Genomic DNA, 19,280 nt, shown 5'->3' with positions numbered 1-19,280 from the left:
GCACTTTTCGACACTCTCCCTCCCACGCTCCATGAATCCAACTTGGCCAGCTGCCTTCAGAGTGGGAGCAGATCAATTTTGTATGGAAAGACTATGTGTTTTATCATTGTTTATTATATTCTGAATTTTTAAGTTCAGGACCTGATGAAGAAGTCCACAAGCGTGAAGGGCACATGTGCTATGAAAGCCGTATTTCTGAATACCAAAGTCACCCTTAGTGAGCTGAGCCATTCAAACTTACAAAGACAAATGAGAAAAGGGGTTCTGATTTCCCACCTCCCACATACTCCAGAGCAGGTTTCTCTCTTGCTCAAGTGGTGAAGTGCATCCTTGAGTTACTGAAATTACTTCTCTTGTTCTCATTTTTTTCTTTCAACCAGTATTATTGTAATAATTTATAATTATTATTATTGTACCAAGTATGCACAGTTGAACAGTCTCCAATAGTAAATCTGTAGTCACAGGTTTAGACTAAATGTACATGGATCTCTCTGAATTATGCTAAATGCATATGAATATTTATAACTATTCCTTAATTCATGCATTAAGCATTAACTATGCCACACACCTGCATTAAGGAAAGGAACTTCGACCACAGAGGCCTCACAATGCAGCAGAGGAGAAAAGCAGCAGCAATATCATTTTTTGCCTATATATGAGTTGGTCTACAAGGCAAAGTGTGGGCCTCAATGGAGCAGGGCGGTCAACTGGGGAGTCCTCTGTGACCACACACAGTCCTCACACTTCCTGGTTTGATGATATCACACCAGGTGTTTTCTGCCTTCCTCCTTCCAACAGGTCAGCTCTCTGGGGGCAGGGATTTTTGTCTGTTCTGTTCACTACTCCTGTGATCCTAGAACTATGCCCAGCACAAGGTGGAACTTGGTCAGCATTCAGTATTCACCTTCACTGACCACATCAAAGGACAACTGCCACAGCATTCTAATCCCTTTTCACGGCCTTTATCATGGACTGAAGTCATCTTTCCTTTTAAAGTCTGTTTGCCTATCTGTTTTTCTCTCTCTCCTCGATAGAAGGGAAATTTCACAGTTTTTCATTACTGCTCTTCACTTAAAACAGAGCCCGGCACACAACAGGGAGTCAACACATTTTAGTTGAATGAATCGTCTCCATCACCACCTTCATGGCTCAGTCGCTGAGCACTCAGTGAGTGCCAAATGGCTTTACTGTATCCTCTCTCTGAATCTTCGAAATAATCCTGTGAGATAGGCACTATTACTATTCTCCTTTTAAAGCTGAGGAAAAACAAAAAGAAAGTAACTTGCCCAGGGTCACAAAACTAACAATGGGTGGAGCCAGCAATTAATACCAGGCTGTCTGACTTGAGCTCTGCTTTAATTACTCTTCTATGTGACCAAAACAGCACTGTAGAACGGGGCCAACACCACTCTTGTTGCATAGGTTCAATCCTCTGCCCCATTCTCCCCGCTCCTGCCACCTCCAGGCCATTCTCCATACCAAGGCCAGAGTGACACTGTCAAATACCAGATCTGTTGGTCTCACAGCTTAAAATCTCTACAATGGCTTTCCACTGAATGAGCCCATTTTGGAGGGCTACCAGCAAAGGTAATCAGCATTTATAATGACCCCCCCTAAAAGAGTAACAATGTCATCTCTGGACAAATGACAGGCTATAAAGAAAACGACAGACTTGGAGGAAATGTTCTACCTGTAAGATAAGAGATAAGGATAAAACGGTTATTTGTGATACTGACCTTATCAGTAATTTCAGAAATACTTATGGAATAGCTGATCAGACTGATCAGGCAAATACTTTAAAATGAATAAACCTGGGCCCTACCCAAACCCACTGATTTAGAATCTCTAAGAGAGAATCTACTAATCTACATTTTTTCCCCTTCTTCTGTGAGTGTGTGTGTGTGTATGTGTGTGTATGTGTGTGTGTGTGTGTGTTTGGTTGTAATAGGGACTGAACCCAGGAGTGCTCTACCTACATCCCCAGCTCCTCCCACTTTTTTTTTCTTTTGAGACAGGTATCACTAAGTTGCCCAGGTTGGTCTTAAACTCTTGATTCTACTGTTTCAGTCTCCCAAGTCACTGGGACTCACCAGTGTAGGCCACAGTGCCCAGCTACATTTTTAACAAGCACTCCAGATAAAACTTGGACAGCTACTGACCTAAACACTTTTCAAAACCAGACAAGTATCTGCAAGTTGGGCAGTACTATATAAACCATCAGCATCACAACTAAGACCCAACTCACCTATTTAATAACCAACAAGGCCTCTTTCATTCAACAATCATGTTGCACAAGTCACAAACTCAAACTTCCCTAACCCAGGTCCACATGTTTCAAAACTGCCCAATGCTTGAGCAGGTCATGTCACAATGGCTTTCCACTGAATGAGCACATTTGGAGGGCCACCAGAGCCAAAACTAGCACATCAGTAAAATTGGCTCACTTATGCCAGGTCAACTGTTTCACTGTATGTTCATTCCCAAGACTGTTCCATTTCTTTACCTAAAAAAAACCATCCCGCTACAGTCATGAAATTGTGAGAGAAAAACAAGGACACACACAAGTCATGCCTTGCCCCTATCACAGGGGCTGACTTCTGAGGCAACTCTGTGTGGGATTCAAAGGAAAGCAGGTCTATTCAGGTCTTTTATATTCTCAAAGATCCCTGAAAAGGTTAGAGATGAGTTTTGTACATGAGCATGTTCAACCAGCATCCCAGGTGCCTGACATTTTACTAGGCTTCCCCGATGTTACCAGAACCAGTCCCTAACTGAATGTCTCTGGACATTAGTATCATTTGATAAAATATGAGCTCCTGGCTCCTACGACTAAGAGGGAGATCTTACCAGGTACAGTCTTCTCTGTATCCAGGCCCTCCAGCTGAGAGAACACAAGGCAGCAATGGAATGAAGCCTGGATATTAAATCTTATGCTGAAAACTCAGCTAATTTTTCCTTTTAACACAAGTTTTCAAATTATTTAACCTGTGTAAATAACCCAGAAAAAAGTTTTCCTCTAGACAACAGAAAGTAAAAAAAAAATTTAAAACTTGATAACACAGGGGTCCAACAGTCTCAGAAACTCCTTTGAAAAATATGGGTTTTAATTGTGACACTACACCAAGTATCTAATCTGACTCATGTCATGTGGTTTAGTAGATTTTTTTTTCCCTAAAATTTCAGAGATGTATTTAGATACTGATAGCCAGCTCTGATTATTTTCAAGTTCTTCTTTAAAAAAGAAAATGTTTCAGCCTAAGCAATAGAACATGGAAACGATTAGTGTTTTAGAAACAGTGGTTGTGCTCTGTAATATCCAAGAGACTGCAGGAGAAAACAAAACATTGGTAGAAGGAAACAACCAGAAGTAAAATTCCTCAAGATATTTCATATGTATGAAAATAAATTTTCACTCTCCACATTGCCTGAGTAAGCCCATCCTACAAATTACTCTTGGAGAGTCTACATAATCTAGTTAGTAATTGGTTCTATCATTATATGAGAACAAAGCAATCACTGGTCAGATGTACTGCAGCAGATTAAGGGGAAAAAGAGTGAGATTATTCAGGCTCATTTGACATAGCTCTTGCTAAAGCCAAACACAAATAAAAACAATATGGAGAAAAATCCAAATTTTGACGATTTCTAACTTTTTAGATACTCTTCTGGCTTTCTATTTCCAAATTACAGCCTTAAAGGGTACAGCCGCTGTTATTTATTTCCAATAGAATTTTCTAATTTCCTCCCAAGCTCTATGCTTCCGACTCTATGCCAGGCCAAAGTACACACTATTTTCCTCAACCCATCCAGGCTACAAACTGGCCCCAAAGACCCCTCGGCAATGAAGTGTACCATGACCCTCAAGGCCCTCTTGAGCATGCTGACAGAACCTGCCAAAACACAAGACCAGGAAAGCAAGTGAGGTTTAAAAAGCTCCCTTGGCCAAAGAAGAATACCTAGTGAGATAACAAAACCAAGATTCCATTTTAGACTCCAATATTTTAAGCAATGGTAAAAGACAAAGAAAATGGGTATTAATGCTAGCATAAAAATATTTTTTAGACTCAGTGTTTATTTGTCAAATACCAACTGCTTTTTCTTTCATTCCTTTCTGTTTCTGATCTTCGCTAAAACCACATCAGTATCAAATGTCACTTAGTTCTTATTCAAACAGAAGAAAGCAGACACAGCGGCTGCACCATGACTTGGCTGACCTGGGCCCTCAGTAAAAACAAACCTCTATAAATCACCAGATGTAAGCAATTGGGTAGTGATCACTTTAATTAATTGAACAGCTTTCCTGAAATTTACTGTATAATTTCAACCCTCCCAACACCTTCACCAGAAGCAACTAACAATGGTGATTTTTCTCTTCAGTTGTTTAAAGAAGGAACATGTTTTTAGCTTCAATGGCACAAATATATTTTTTAATTATTCAAGATTAAGATGGTAAATTACTTAATTTAAGAAATTAAATCAGGAGCATTTTAAATGCTACTTTTAAATGCTCAAAAATCAAAAATTATTCTATAGTCTACCTCAATACATGAATATAAATATGTTTACACTCTACAAAAATGCAAAAACCACAATTTTAATTGTATTTGAAAACTCTTATTTGCAAAATAACATGTGATGATGTTTCTAACTTCAATTACATATTTAATTCTCACTGCCTCAGTTGATATTTCGAGTTGAGGTTTCTAAACCCTGACCTTTCACTGCAGCTGCCTCACTTTAAAACGGGAACCTCAATGCCTTACCACCAACTCTCAAGTATCCTCACAAAACAATTCTAATCATTCTCCACTAGGAGATATGTAATCCACAATCCACGGATTCCATGCCAACCACTGAGCCACACCAGAATTAAAATCCTAACATAGAGAATGTCATCAAACATACATCTCTATGGGGCTCCTTTGTATGTTGAAGACCAACTAGTTTGACAATGACAGCAAAACATAAAGTATGTTGTTAGAAGGTACATGGACACTTGAGATTCAGAAGTGGCACTATAGGTTGAAAAATAAGTTAACCAAGTTAAAGAATCCTTCTTTATTATATCCTAGAAGAAATATTCATACTTTGCTCTTAAGAGCTTTACACTAGCCCACATGAACCATGGAACATCTAATACCCATGGCTCTTACAAACATACACATGAAATTTTGTTGATATTTACTTACAAGGAAAGAAGTGTGATATTTGCTGAAACTGGTCCCAGATTTGGAATGGTCTCCAATTCATTGTTGTTCAGTTTCCTATAAATGTGAGAAAAGGTGGTGGGGCTAATTAGGTTATCTGTAATTTAGATATGAAAACTTTATAAATTATTTAAAAATTCCTTCCAAGCTCAAAGTTTTAAATAATTTATTATAATCCAAATGTTCATACAGTGAAAAGGTAATATAGTTTATGCAAATCTCAAACAAAAAGTAACTAGGACTCACACTTCTCGAAGGCTTTGAAGGTGGTTCATGGAACTTGCCTTGATGGATGATAATCTGTTGTGACTTAGGTCCCTTTAAGAAAATGAAAATTATTAGTTTCTAAAAACCAAAATTAGGATCAACAACATTCAAGACAGAGTGGGCTTATGAACTAGTGGCACTATCAACCCGAGGAACAACTGAAGAAATAATTGGTCCACTCTGGCCACAAACTAGATGGCACCCAAAATGCCAAACTCAAAAATACAAACTCTAGAGGACAAAATTAGTTTAAGAACTGGCAGATTCAAATACTTTAAACCCACAAATGTTTTAAGAGATGTTTTTGGCACATGGTGAACAGATCTTTTGTGAACTGCTAGTTTTGCTTTACCCTCCCAAGTCCCCACTCCCAACTCGATATGGTGACATCATGGCTCATGAAAAATGGCTAATTAGGCAGGTTGCTGAAACTACAGCTTCTATACAAACTTTTTTATTATCATGAAATTAAGTATCAATGTTTTTATTACAGTCAGACAAAACAGAAATTGCTTTTCACCCAAAACTGTTTGTTTTGGTTAAGGCACTAAATTGTATTAAAATTTTGTGGTATGTGTGTGTGTGTGTGTGTGCACTCACGCCTGTGTGTTAAAAGGGTACAAAACCACCTGAACCCTCTGCTTTCTGGAGCTCCCCAAATCTAAATATCTGGTAATTTAACATATAATTTAAACCACATCGACAATCTTTTAACAAAGTTAAGCAGACTGTACAAGCACCTGTGAATAGATTCAATCACTAAAATGAATGTGTTTCTCACTCAAACTTAGTGTTTCCCAGTCTAACTTAGTAACAATTTCACAGAATACCAATCCTAATATAAAAACAACAAATTCCTACATACATGATGGTCCAAGGAATTCATCTTGTCGCTTAAGATTCAAAATTCGAAACGAAATCTGGCAAATTGCTTGACTACAGTCCCTGTACGTTCCAACAATACACTGACTATGTGCCTTCAAAATGGTGTAATGAAAATAAAATGGCTGAGCTGATACCGCAAATGGGGCTGATTAGCAGTATGGCTTACAAGGGGCCCACTCTAAGAGGTAAATTGGCTCTTCCTAAATTAATTCTTTGTGTTTAAAATTTAAGATTTTTTAAATAAGGAAAGTTTTCCAACAACTAAAGTCCACTGAACAAAAAGCATGAACTATGTTACATGCATAAGTATGTTCTCCCAAAATAAATAACTAAAAACAGAGAGAAGAAAAGTGTTACTCGGTGCCTAGTTAACAATTAGAAATCAGAGATCCTTTCAGTCTCCAAGTTTTTATTTTGAGTAACCCTGGATTTCTCTATTTCACCTTTAAAAGAAAAAAAAACACTGCAAAGGTTTTATTCCAAGTATGTTTGCCTAAAGACCTACCAGACAGTAACAGACATGAGTAGATTTGTTCTGGTAGAGTTATAACATGAAAAAAAAAAAAAATCTGGCACAGTCTTTAAACTATAAAAATCCTGCAATTACAACCACTGCTGTGCATGCTCACCACCGGCTGGAGCCAGACACTTTCCCTCACAGTCCGGCCCAAGTCCATCTGGAGTTCATCAAGGAAACCGTGAGCCCAACAACTCACGTTAGGATTCAAACAAAACCTGTGTGCTTTTAGCACCCCAGACAGTCCCAGATTCCCCACATGGCTTAAAAAACAACCAAGGAAAGGAGTCCTTCACCTGGGAGGCAGCCAGAATCCTCAGAGAGTCTCATTTGAACTGACTTAACTCAGGAACATTGAACCTGCATTCCCCCATTGTTTCCCGTTTTAAAAGCAAAGGGGGAACCAATCTGGCATTTACATTTAATACAGGTGATTTTTCCTTTTAATTAAAAAAACTGCAACTGCACTTTCCACTTCATTGTTAGGATTATTCCACAGGGCAATCCTGTGAGAAATGAGATTGAGTGCTTAACTTTTTTCTACCAGTAATGGGATGAGATCCTCAAACAAAAGACCTTTAAAATGAGAAACTACCTTCAGAGACCAGGGCACATGCAGGGAACCACTCATTTCTGATCCAGAAGCAGGAGCTGGCAAACTTAAATATTTCAGTTATTGCAACACACTTGCATGCTTGAGTTTTGTGTGCTATTAAAACCACATTATATGTGGGAGAAGAAAAAAAGCGCCCTGTAAGTGACTTTTACTGCTAAATACTTAAAGCCATGAAACTTTTAATGTACCTAAATTTAGATTTAATATAGTTTACATTTCAGCAATGATTACTTTCCAGTTAAAGGATGTCACATTTTCCTAAATCTTCCTTACATTGTTTTTATGGCTACATCACTCAGGAGAGATTCACAATTGTACAATTCTTGTGTTTTGTTAAACTCAGAACATAAAGCATTCAAAAAGGAGGGTAGATTTATCGTTTTTAGAATTCCACTAATGAACATCTTCCCCAAGAAACTTTTTTTAAAAAAAATTTGTTGTAGTGAGGTTAACAAATGGGAAAGGTGGTATGGGAGAGAAGTGTTAACTATTTTCCCAGAACCAAATCCTCAAAACTCAAACTCTTTCTACACGACAGAGAGAAGATTCTCTTCCTGCATATTAGCAAGCAAATAAATATATATGAAAATAATTAATTTACAACATGTGGTTCCAGCTCTCATTTTCTTCCTTTTAGCATTTAGGAATCTGACTTCTAAGTCAAATTTTAAAATGCAAATACAGCAGAGCTTCTTAATCAATCCCACTGGGCCTGCAGAGCTGCTAATTCAGCAGAAATCTGGAAAGCTGAAAAACAAAAAGCCAGGCTGTAGCTGTTTTAAGACACTGATCCAAAGTGACTCATAAATCAGCCAGCTATGTTCGAGTTTTAGTCTGGAAAATATAGAAAAACAGCTGTGAAAACCATAAGGACTATTACCTCTACCCCACCCCCAATTCTGGTATGGACCAGAAGATTTATAACAGGCCAACACTCAAGGAGTCACACCAGCAGAATCTACCTTTCTGGCTTTTGCCTGAGCCCTGGTGCTAACCCAAACTTTTCTACGAGATAAAATAAATAATTCTGACATTTCAGTGGGAAAGTAGTAATACTTGGAAGCTCTCATCAGCAATTTTTCCCTCTTTTGGTTAAATAATATTCAAACAATAAGTTTCTTTAGGTTCAGAATTCTGTTAAGCACAAACTCTACAGCAAGGCTCCAAAGCGTTACTGTTTTAACAGCTACTTTCATTAAAGTATTTATTAGGAGTTACTTATTGAAAGTAGAACTAAGTGCAGTATTATTATTGTGTAACTCAAACTATTCAACTGAATAGTTGGAATTTCAACTGAATCAAGTGGGGAAAATACATACTCACATATACATGAAACAAAAAATAGACATTGTGCTTTTTCTGAACAATGCTTTCATAAGCTAGTCCCAAGACAAACTTTTACTATTTCAATTGCCTAAGGAAGGTAAAACATGTCGAAGAATATCCCTTTTTCTACTTATTTCCATAATCTACTTAAGAGCTTTTTCAATCATGTGAAAATCAAGTAGCATCTTCTTACACCTCCTATTCCAATATGCCAAATAACAGAGAAGGTAAAACTCATTTCCACATTTGTTTGTTTTTTCTTCGTTCAAAGGTGAAGAAGACAGCTGCAGAGCTTTAGGCACAAACAAAAGAAACATTTACAATAAAGAACTTCAACCACATGGTTTGGTGACACCTACAAAGATGGTTAGAAGTCACAAAAGTACAAGAATGACAGGGCTGTTCGATGAGTGATCACAGCAGGGCGTCTGACAACAGACCAAGTGCTTATTTATACAAGTGGAACTTATTTTCACATACATTTAAGGAATGTGGACTTGTATTGAGACAATTTACTGCTGGCGGAAATGTAATTAAAGACTGTGCTAACCAAATAAACTGTAATTTGTTTTTAGTGTGCCACCAAATTATCTGCAAAACAAAATCCTAATTAGGTCAGCTACTTTTAAGACAATGTTTAAATAGGTATCGAACTCCTTTTGGTTCAACTCAACTTATAATCAAAGGCAAGGAAACACAGTTATTTCTTTAGTGACATCTAAATTCACAAAAAGTATGTTGCACATTGGCATGATCCAAGAGCCCACTTGTCCTTGAGAAACTACGGAATACAGTTAGATTTGATGCTGAATCCAAGCATTTCTAAACATTCCAGGAAGCACTATCTTCATTTTCTTTCTAGTCCCTCTATTATTCATAGGTGTTCACCTCTCCAGTCATTCAAATGTTCAGTTCCATATGTTGTCAATAGAGCCATTCACATTTCATGAATGCAGCAGCATGACCTCCACAAGAGGCAATTGAATGGAATTAGCCACAACTAATTGAAAGTCTTTCCTGCTTTGGGTTAAAGTCCTTATCTCCTTCTTCACTTGTAATAAAAACTACTAAGTAAGACATCCCATGATAAGCGATTAAATACCAACCCAACACTCCTTAATTCTATTTTTGTATTAAATTAAGGTTTATTCAACAATTCTAAAATTCTAAATACAAATAAAGGAATTTAGATTAGCACAATGATGTAAAAATACAATTTCTTAAACCACCTAACTAAACCTTCAACCGGTTATTACAACGACAGGACAGTCTGCTACAATTGTTTAAGAACTGAAAATTTCCACGGCAGTTTTGCTAGGCCCAAATCTAAGATTATAAAGAGTCTAAGATATTCTTTCTTTTAAACAAGATAACGACTTTTAAAAAAATAAAAAGTTTTTTTTTTTTGGAGGGGGGTTGTTACATTTTACAGAACTCTTAAATTTTAACAAAACTGGGGACTAGGAGAAACAAAGGGTTAACGTTTTGAAAGGACCAGTATTTCCAACTAAATTTCATTTTCTTCCTTCTTCTTCCATGCAGTTGGCAGTGATTTCAGATTTTCAGACTTCACAGCGAAAATACAAAAACTTGCATAAGAGCACACTGCATTCTCCCCTAAATCGGCTGTGAGAGACCACAGAAATCACGTCCTTGGTTCTGAAAAACCTAGTGTCTTCCTTTCCACATCTACTGATCAATCTTACCACCCAACTTCTTAGCGAAAGGAAAACGGGTCACTGTGTGGCCCAGAAGGTAAACTCACAGCTTGCTAATGCGAAATTACGCATGGGGTAAGTCTGAAGTATGTCTGCCATAGCTTGAGCAGTGACTTGAGGGGGCTTCCCAAGTCAAAGAAGTGAGTGAAATTACTGGTTGGAAATAGGAAAAGGGGCAGAACCAGTCAGAAGGTAAAGCTGGGCCATTCTCCCACACAAACTCGGAGGAAAAACTGCAAAACTCCGGTCATCCATGTAGAGTGTCACCTCTCCCTCCTGGGCCTGGACAGGAGCTCCTAGAAGTCTGGCTCAGGCAATTGCCCGAGTCCCCTCCCCACCTCCGCCAGCCGCCGGGTGGGGCGCCACAAGCGCCCCACCTGCGCAGCACTCAGGAAGGAGACTGAGGCCCCACAGCTCCTTTTCCACCCCCACCAAGCGCCGCTAGTGGCCTGGGCCAGCAAGAGCTGCCCTGGAAGAGGGCGCAACCAGGCCCTCACTGTCTCCCGCTTTTCCGCAATCCAGCGGTCCGATCCCCTCCGTCCGCGGGAAGAATACTTACAGCCGAGTGACCCAGGACGGGAGTGGCTCGGGAAGACTAGCCAGCCGCTGGCGACTGCAGTCCAGCAGGTCCCCGAGGCAGCGGCAGGGAGCTGGACACGGGCGCTCGGCGGCAACCTCCGAGGGCTGCCCGTGTGCACCGCGGCCGCCGAGAAGACTGCCTTCGCCAGGGCCCCCGCGGCCCAGCGCCGCGCACAGCAGCAGTCCCAGCGCCGCCGCGGGCGCACGGAGCTTCGGCGCGCACATCGTGGTCCCGCGGCCTCTAGCTCGGCACGGCGCTCCGCAGCCGGCGCGAACTCGGGCTCGGTTACAAACTTCCAGCCACGAGTGAACGCCCTGATTCCAGCCGCGTGCTCCTCTCTCGAGCTCCCAGGTAAACTTCTTTTACTCTTAGCACCAAAGCCCTCTCATGCCCCGGAGCAGCAGGACAGAAACCGAAAAGTACCGCCAAATTGTGGCAGAGTTGCAGCCCGAGCAGCGTCCGCAAGCTGGCCCGCAAAGAAACTTTTTCGCCTCCTCCCAGCGGCGAAGCACGAAGTCCCAGAACTGCGGAGCATCGCGGCGGGGCGGGGCGGGCAAGGCCCGCGTGCGCCCATTGGCCCGCCACACCGCGGGCGACCCCGTGGCCACGTGACAATAACAAGGCTCCAGCCGGGGGCCGGACTCAGGAGAAAGTGGAGCTGGGATTGTAGGAAATTTGGTGTTACATTTTCCAGCCTCTCCAGCCAGAAGTCTCCACTACGTCCTGGGAACCATATATCAATGGAGTTGAAGGGCTTAAAGGGAGTGCGCAAACAATTGAGCAAAAACTAGGCTAGTTCTCTGAGTTGGAGGTATTGAGGGAAACTTCTGGGAGTAAACTTCATTTTGTTATCAAGAAACCCTTCAATTCCAAATTAAAGAAATGTATAAGTTATCCTACCATTCACAAATAAAACAATGATTTTGAAGAAAATAAAATTCTTCTAATTTTAATACCGATTTTTTTCACCCCTGCATCGGAACCAAATATAAAAAAAATTTTAAAAAATGTGAAAGTTGTGGTTTTGGAAATGGTATATTGAATTACAAATAGCCACCCTCAGTGCTCTGGATGGAGCTGGGGGAAATGCTCTTCTAATGAACCTGTGATGACAATCATAGATTCCAGGCAATAGCCAGGAATAATAAAATAATCACAGTAATACTTACTAGGACCTTGGAGGAAAGACTTAATATATGCATCTTAGTCTACGTGGTCTTTGAGTGGTGACAAATCTTGATTGAGAATGCTACCAGGTTAAAAGTACTTGCCTGCCTTTGGCGGGTAGAGCTGAATAGGATGAATTCAGGCATTCAAACTTCCTAGTGAATTCAGCCCTGACTTAATCTTTCAGGTGACTACAAGCACAGGATGTTGAAACTGATAGAGAACTTGGAGATCATCTGCTAACCCTTCCTTCTCTGGGCAACATAATAGAACCAGAGGAGGTTACTAATTTGTTTGTGGCAAAAGAAAAAATTGGAAGCTTATTTTAAGCTCCTGACCAAGGATGTCTGTCCTTGGGACTGTTTAAAGGCTGCTGTTGAGAGATTGCTTATGGAGTTGAGACTTTAACCCCCACTCTAGTATCCACTGATTTCCATTGTAACAAATCACTATATAAGTAATTCCATTGGGGAAAGGAAAAGACTTGCTTTGAAGTTGACACACCTTATTTTAGATAAGATAGCTGGTCCTTTTCTTTTCAACTACCACTAGCATCAAACCCACCACCTTTTTCGATAATGTACAAATATGATACACTTATGACAGTATATCAGTTTTTATTTATAATTTTGCATGCTTTGAAGTGGACAGGATGAATGGTAATCACACTACGGACTTTTCAGCTCAGTATTATCCACTTATTTCACATAAGGGAAGTCAGTCATAATGTGTTGGAGGCTTTTTTAAAAAGATGTCATTATGCCATTATGTGTAAGCATTAGTATGATGACTTACTCCTGAGACATCACTCACATGACATAGGTAATCAGAAATTTTCCACCATTTAGCTCATTTTCTTCTCCTATATTCTTATATAATTTCATCCTCTTGCATCAAACTCACATTGATACATTGCTATTTACAACATCCATATTTCACATCCAGATCTTTTCTCCTAAAGAAAATTCTTTTTGTATATGTATTCAACTACCCACAGGTCATCTCAAATTGGATGCTCAAATATGGCATGTGTAGAATTATATTCTACCACCATGAAACTTTCTCCTTTTTCTCCTGTCTCGGAGAATGACACCTCACTTTATCCAGATGACTGTCCCCCAACCCTAAGAGTCACCCTTGTCTCTTTATCACCACCTCCATATCCAATCAATTAGCAAGTCCTATTGAAACTAGCTCCTAAATGTATCCTGTCTCTATCTCCACAGACATTATGCAAATTAAGGCCTCCATCAGCTCTTGCTTGTACTACTGCCACAGCCTCCTTCCTATCTGGCATTCCAGCCCTTTCTCCACAATGCAGTCAAGTGATATCCGTAAAGTTCAAATCTGAGCCTGTGACTCAACTGCCTAATTCCTTTCACCCATTCCCATTGTCCTGGAAGTAAAGTTCAAATTCTTCAGAGTAATGTAGGCAGCTTTTTGTTGTATTTGGCCTCTACTTACCTCTTTAAAACTCATGGTATTTGAATCATTTAGAAACTATTCCAGAAACTACTCTAGAAACTACTTGCTGCTCTCTGCCCAGAGGTGTCCTTTGTTTAGATCACTGTCTCTCTTCTGCTTGATTCAACACTTCTACTTGAGCATCCTTTCTTTGGAAAGATGTCCCTAAGTCTTGCTTCACCATACCTCCAGTGCACTGGGAGTGCATCTAGCATTCACTGGATTTAGTTTCTCAATCAGAATATTGAAAATACAATAAAAACTCTTTTATATGACTTCCAATTTTCATTTCACTGGATTAGCTGTCACCCTCTGTTCCCACTGTAAGGCCTGCTGACTGATGGCTATGACTTGCTGAAATCTAGAGGCGATCAGCCCCTCCCTGGTCCACCCTTACGCGTATGCGCCTACCAGTCAAGTGCTGAGCTACAGTAGTTCCAGACTGGTTTATATCTATAATTACACAATTAAACTAAATATTGTGTAAACCAAATATGAGCTCAACAAGAAAATAACTTCATTTCTATGATAATGAATTTGAAGATTGAGTAATAGCCTTTAAAGCTAATCACTAAAACAACACTATCAAATTAAATGAGGGCAAAACAATGGTAACAATAAAAGTGAGGTCTCAGTCCACTTTGTGCTGATATAATAGAACACCTGCAGCTAAATAACTTATAATGAATAGAGATTTAGTTCTTATAGTTCTGAAGGCTGGGAAGTCCAAGGTCAAGGGACCCACATCTGCTGCATCATACCATGGCAGAAGGCATCACCTAGGTGGAGAGAGAAAGGGGGTGGGACTTAATTCTTTTATCAGGACCAGATTCCTACAATAACTAACCCATTCCTGCAATAATGACATTAATCACCTCTTAAAGATCCTGCCTCTCAGTGCGGTTGCACTGAGGATTAAACACGCAATACATGAAGTTGGAGAGAAAAAAAAAAGTGTATATATATATATATATATATATATATATATATATATATATATATGAATTCTTCACACAGACTGCTTTACAAGAATCTTAAAGATTGTTCTACTTGAAAGTAACTGGGGTTCATCAACAAACAATGCTTTATGACTGTAGCTTATGCTTACCCAGAACTTCATGTTGTTATTGAGAAAGTAAAAGGGAATGATGTGGCAGGATAAAACATTAAATGTGACTATTCTCCTTCTCGATACGTTCTTAACCTTGTAGTCAATAAAAAGAGGAGCTATCCTATGTGGAAATGGTAAATCATGATAATATTTTCACAGACTTTCCAAATCCTTTATGAACCAAAGGATAGAGAGCAGTTCTACTGGGTATGTATATATTTGGGCAGATGAGGACTGAATAGCTTAATTTTGAGGTCCCTTAAAGTCTTATGCTGATTCCTTTAGAGTGTATAAAACACAGAAATGAAGGTGGAGTGCCAGGAAAAATAGTCTGCAACAGAGGAAAAAAGCTCTATGGTTTTTTAAAAATATGTTTCCTCAAATTCACATGTTGGACCCTTTACCCCAATGCAACAGTGTTGAGAGGTAAGACCTTTAAGAGGTGATAAAATCATGGAGGATCTGCTTTCCTAAATGGATTAATGCCAATATGACAGGAGTGGGTTTGTTATAAAAGTTTGGTCCCATTCCTCTTTTCTCTTTCACTCTTACTTTTCCTGCTTCTATTAAGGGATGATGCAGTAAGAAGACCTTCACCAGATATAGGCCCCTTGACTTGGACTTCCCAGAAGTCCAGACAGACACATCTCTGTTATTTATAAATTACCTAGTCTCAGATATTCTGTGAAAACAGCATAAAATGAATTAAAACAGAAAATGAGCATAAAATTATGATTTTTTCCCAAAGTTTATCAGTAAATAACAGGCTTAGTGTAGTATTGTTGATCCTCTGATGATATATTTTTGTTTGTGCACACACACACAACTGGTACAGTGTTCGATTCTCAGTTTTTGTGGCTCATGTCTCATGAATAAAGATTTATTGTGAGGTAGGAAAATTTATTTTGACTGATGGTCATTTAACATTTCAATTAAAATGAGATAAAGTGTTGGATTTCCCCACTCCTTCAAAGGTTTACAGTGGTTAACCTAGTAGGCAAAAATGGACTTTCACCATTGTAAAGTGCCTAAATGATAACAGTTTCTCACTTATAACTTTGTTCTGGTGAATGAAAAGTACCATCCAATTTCAAAACAGCTTCCTACCATCCATTCTGTGGTTAGTATAGCCCAACCCCTGTGCTCTTTTTTTTGGTTTTCCTGGTTTTTTTTTTTCTCCCCCTGCCCCTGGCAAGTGTGAGACTTTCTTATCTTGAGTGCTGGCAAGGCCAATGACTCACAGATAAAAAGTAATAGAGGTGCTAAGCTGTCAGTTTTAACATCCAAGGACAAGAATGAAAGCTAAACACTCAGTACTTGCTTTATCATTACAATGAATGACACAGTTTGTGTACCCACGAACTGTGAAAAGGGGAAAGAGATAAGGCAAAGGAGGAAGAAAAGCACAAAAATCCCCAGATAATGATGCCAAAAGCAACTGTGGCTGTACTCTGTAACCTAACCGGATCTTTTCCCATTCATTAAGGCATTTTAGAAGATTTAGATAACCCCCTTTCTCACACTCAGACACACACACAGAATGCAGACTTTCACACAGACAGCAGGAGAGCAGAATCTTACTTTACAAAATCCCTCCTATAAGCAGGTCTTTATTCCTTAGAAAATAGTTAGAAAAATGAAGATAACCACCTATCTGTTTCTCTCAAACTTACCAGCTCTGCAATATTACTTGAACTGAAAACAAATACTATTATCTGAATGTTCAGTTAACCACGTATTAAATATATGCTATTTCATATTTCACTCAATTGTCAAGTCACCCTTTAGGAACATGTGCTCCAATATAAACTCATACTGTGAATAAAACTAGCAACCCTGGAGTCACTGCAGCGTAGCCTGAACCTGTGAGGATGGGGCAGGGGAATAGCTGAAGGTAAAGGGGGTCTTTGAACTCCTTTAGATTCTCCTCAGTGAAGGATATCCTTCTGCAGCAATTGATCCTTTCAGTGGGCTCCAGTTTCTCCTTTTCTGTGAGGACCTCAGGATTCTTTCACTTCTTCCAATCCTTGCTTCGCTTATTTATTTGTTTGTTTTCTGTAGCTGACATCAATCCTAAACCTCCAAAAAATCTCAACACATGTAAAATAGTCCACCCTATCAAGAATACCAATGCAAATTCTTGAGGAGAGTGGTCAGAAAGTGAAGGGCTGTGCCTTTGGCTCACTTGACAACTCTATGCTTCATTTTCCTCATCTGGAAAATGGGGTGAAGAATGATCCATTACTGCCCAGTCATATTTTGTACTTGAAAAATCTCATATAGATTCTAGTTTCTACTTAATTTCCAAATTCCATTTTTTTTTCATTATTCAGAGACCTGGTAACTTAGCAAGAGGAACATTTTGTTGTGGATAGAAACATAGTTATTTACCAGTGAAGATGTTGAAATTCAGTAAACCTCGACTATTAAATAACATTTAATTTAAAATGGAAAACGCAAAGTATTTTATAATTTTCATTTAAGATTCTAAATCTGTTATGAGAGCATGCTATACATATTCTAAGATTTTTAGTGGGCGTTTTATTAAGCCATTTCAAGAAGTTTGGTGTAACTATTTGTTATGGTTTATGCCATGAAGTCAAAAAGAATCACTAGGCAAATTTACTAAGAATATTCATATATCCTTCCTGTTCCTCCTGGGAACTTTTCTGTAGAATGATTTTTTTTTTCTCACTTCTCAGATGAACACTTGACCTATGCACTATTCTAAGAATTAATTTGCATATCGAAACCATAAGAGTGCTCATAAATGAGTTCATTGTTTTTATTTACAATTTCTCTTACATGTTTTATATTTAACCAGGCCTATCAAATTACAAAGGTGACATTGTCCTGAACAGTCTCAGAATCAAGTTTCCTGCATTAAAAACTGCATTTCTATTCCTAAGTATAAGGATTACTGTCAGACTACTGTGCTCAGAATATCATTCTATGTCTATCTTTTCAAATAGAGAAGTTATTTTGGTGGAATGAGGATGGTTTCAACATAAACTTTTTGCTTCTACACAAATACTTTCCTTCTAAAATCTTAAAATTTTGCCCAAAGCTTTACGCACTTGTATGGCATTTATACATTCAGAGAAAAAGATTTCCACTGAAATACTGACATGGAGTACAAAGAAGCTCTAAAGGGCACCTTGCTCATCCATTTGCCCAGAGGCACATCTGTGTCTGTGGCAGGCTGACTCCTCCATCCCTGTGGCAGTTCTTTCAGACTTGAACAACTTTATTCAGTCAGGGCATTCATCTTTACAGCCCAGTGTAAATGAATCCTTCCTGCTCTCTTGCTGCCATTTGAGCTGTTCTGTACCTCACCTCCCCTAGGGAAAATAGAAATTCATCAGCAAACTTTCTCTTTGCAAATTAAATAATTGCAGATCTTCTAAACACTTTCTCACAAACACAGCTTTCTCTCACATGCTCATTAGAATCAGAAATGTCTCTCTTCTGTTTGTGCGCCTTGTGGAGATGAATATGCAGAAGTGGAGGTAAGAGATTCTTGAAACTCCTCAAATGACAGTAGTCAGCATTTATCAAGTTCTTACTATTTATTCATTAAATTTATTAGAAGTAAGCAAGAAAAGTTACCACAGCACAGGAGGGGTCCCAAAGGGGGTACCATCTGTGGCACTTGGTCAAGAGGCTTTTATATTGTTTTGACGAAGAATTAACCTTTCATTGGAGAGTTCCCCTTGATTGTTCCCTTTCTCTGACTCAATTGAAAGTGTACAATTTAAATTTCTTATTCCCATAAGGGAATGGTTTAATGTGCTTGTTATCCTGTATTTGTCCTGTACTTGTTTCTTAAAACAAAAGAATTGCTTGGGTTCAAAACAACTCTTGGGACTAACTAACCTTAGGATAGTCAAGGAAACCTGGGGCAAAAACACAATGTGTGGGCATCGGAGCATGAATGGGCTCTTGCAGTCAGATAGCCAAAGACAAAAAGCATCCTCTAGCCTAGTGTTTTAATCTGAGGTGGTGAGATTCCCATTCACCAACGTCCCTATTTCCATCTCCTGCCTCATTGCCAGATAAGAAAACTGAAATGGAGAAGCCAAGAATTTTGCCTGGGATTCAAATCCCTTACCCACCATGCCTCGAGGCTTTCCTCCAGAGTTAGAAGAAACAAGATTTCCAATGCCTTTCTTAAGCTCAAGAGAAGTGGTTTACAGACAGCAGGTGGGAATCAATAAGGAAAGCATGGGACCTTGCCCAGTACTTCTTAAAGGTGGTCAATTGCAATACCTGTCTCTCCTTTCCTTTCCCTTTTCCCTCATTGATACAAGTTTAGGAAAAATATTTGTCTTATGCAGATGTTTGAATCAATCCCTTTAGAGTTTGATTTGCAAAGGTTGGTGTCCTTACTTGTATATTAGCCTGGGGCTTGTCAGGGCTCAC

The 19,280-nt window shown here is 39.1% G+C and overlaps 1 protein-coding gene across 1 annotated transcript in view; it reads right to left on the bottom strand.

Moving 5' to 3' along the window:
• The window catches only part of Lrig3 (leucine rich repeats and immunoglobulin like domains 3), a 45,242-nt gene extending 33,591 nt beyond the window's left edge, over window positions 1–11,651 (bottom strand). The window contains exons 1-3 of the mRNA XM_046466767.2: window positions 11,096–11,651; window positions 5,454–5,525; window positions 5,190–5,264 (exon numbers count right to left, since the gene is read on the bottom strand). Coding sequence (XP_046322723.1) covers window positions 5,190–5,264; window positions 5,454–5,525; window positions 11,096–11,340 — 392 coding nt within the window. The 5' untranslated portion in view covers window positions 11,341–11,651. The remainder of the gene's footprint in view (window positions 1–5,189; window positions 5,265–5,453; window positions 5,526–11,095) is intronic.
• Between the last annotated feature and the right edge of the window lie 7,629 nt (window positions 11,652–19,280).

The sequence above is a fragment of the Marmota monax genome, unplaced genomic scaffold (assembly GCF_021218885.2).
Source record: "Marmota monax isolate L192 unplaced genomic scaffold, Marmota_monax_Labrador192_F-V1.1 WCK01_AAM20220418_F8-fsc00151, whole genome shotgun sequence".
Lineage (NCBI taxonomy): Eukaryota > Metazoa > Chordata > Mammalia > Rodentia > Sciuridae > Marmota > Marmota monax.
Note: the sequence above shows the minus strand (reverse complement) of the source record. Positions and strands in the feature narration are given on the sequence as shown.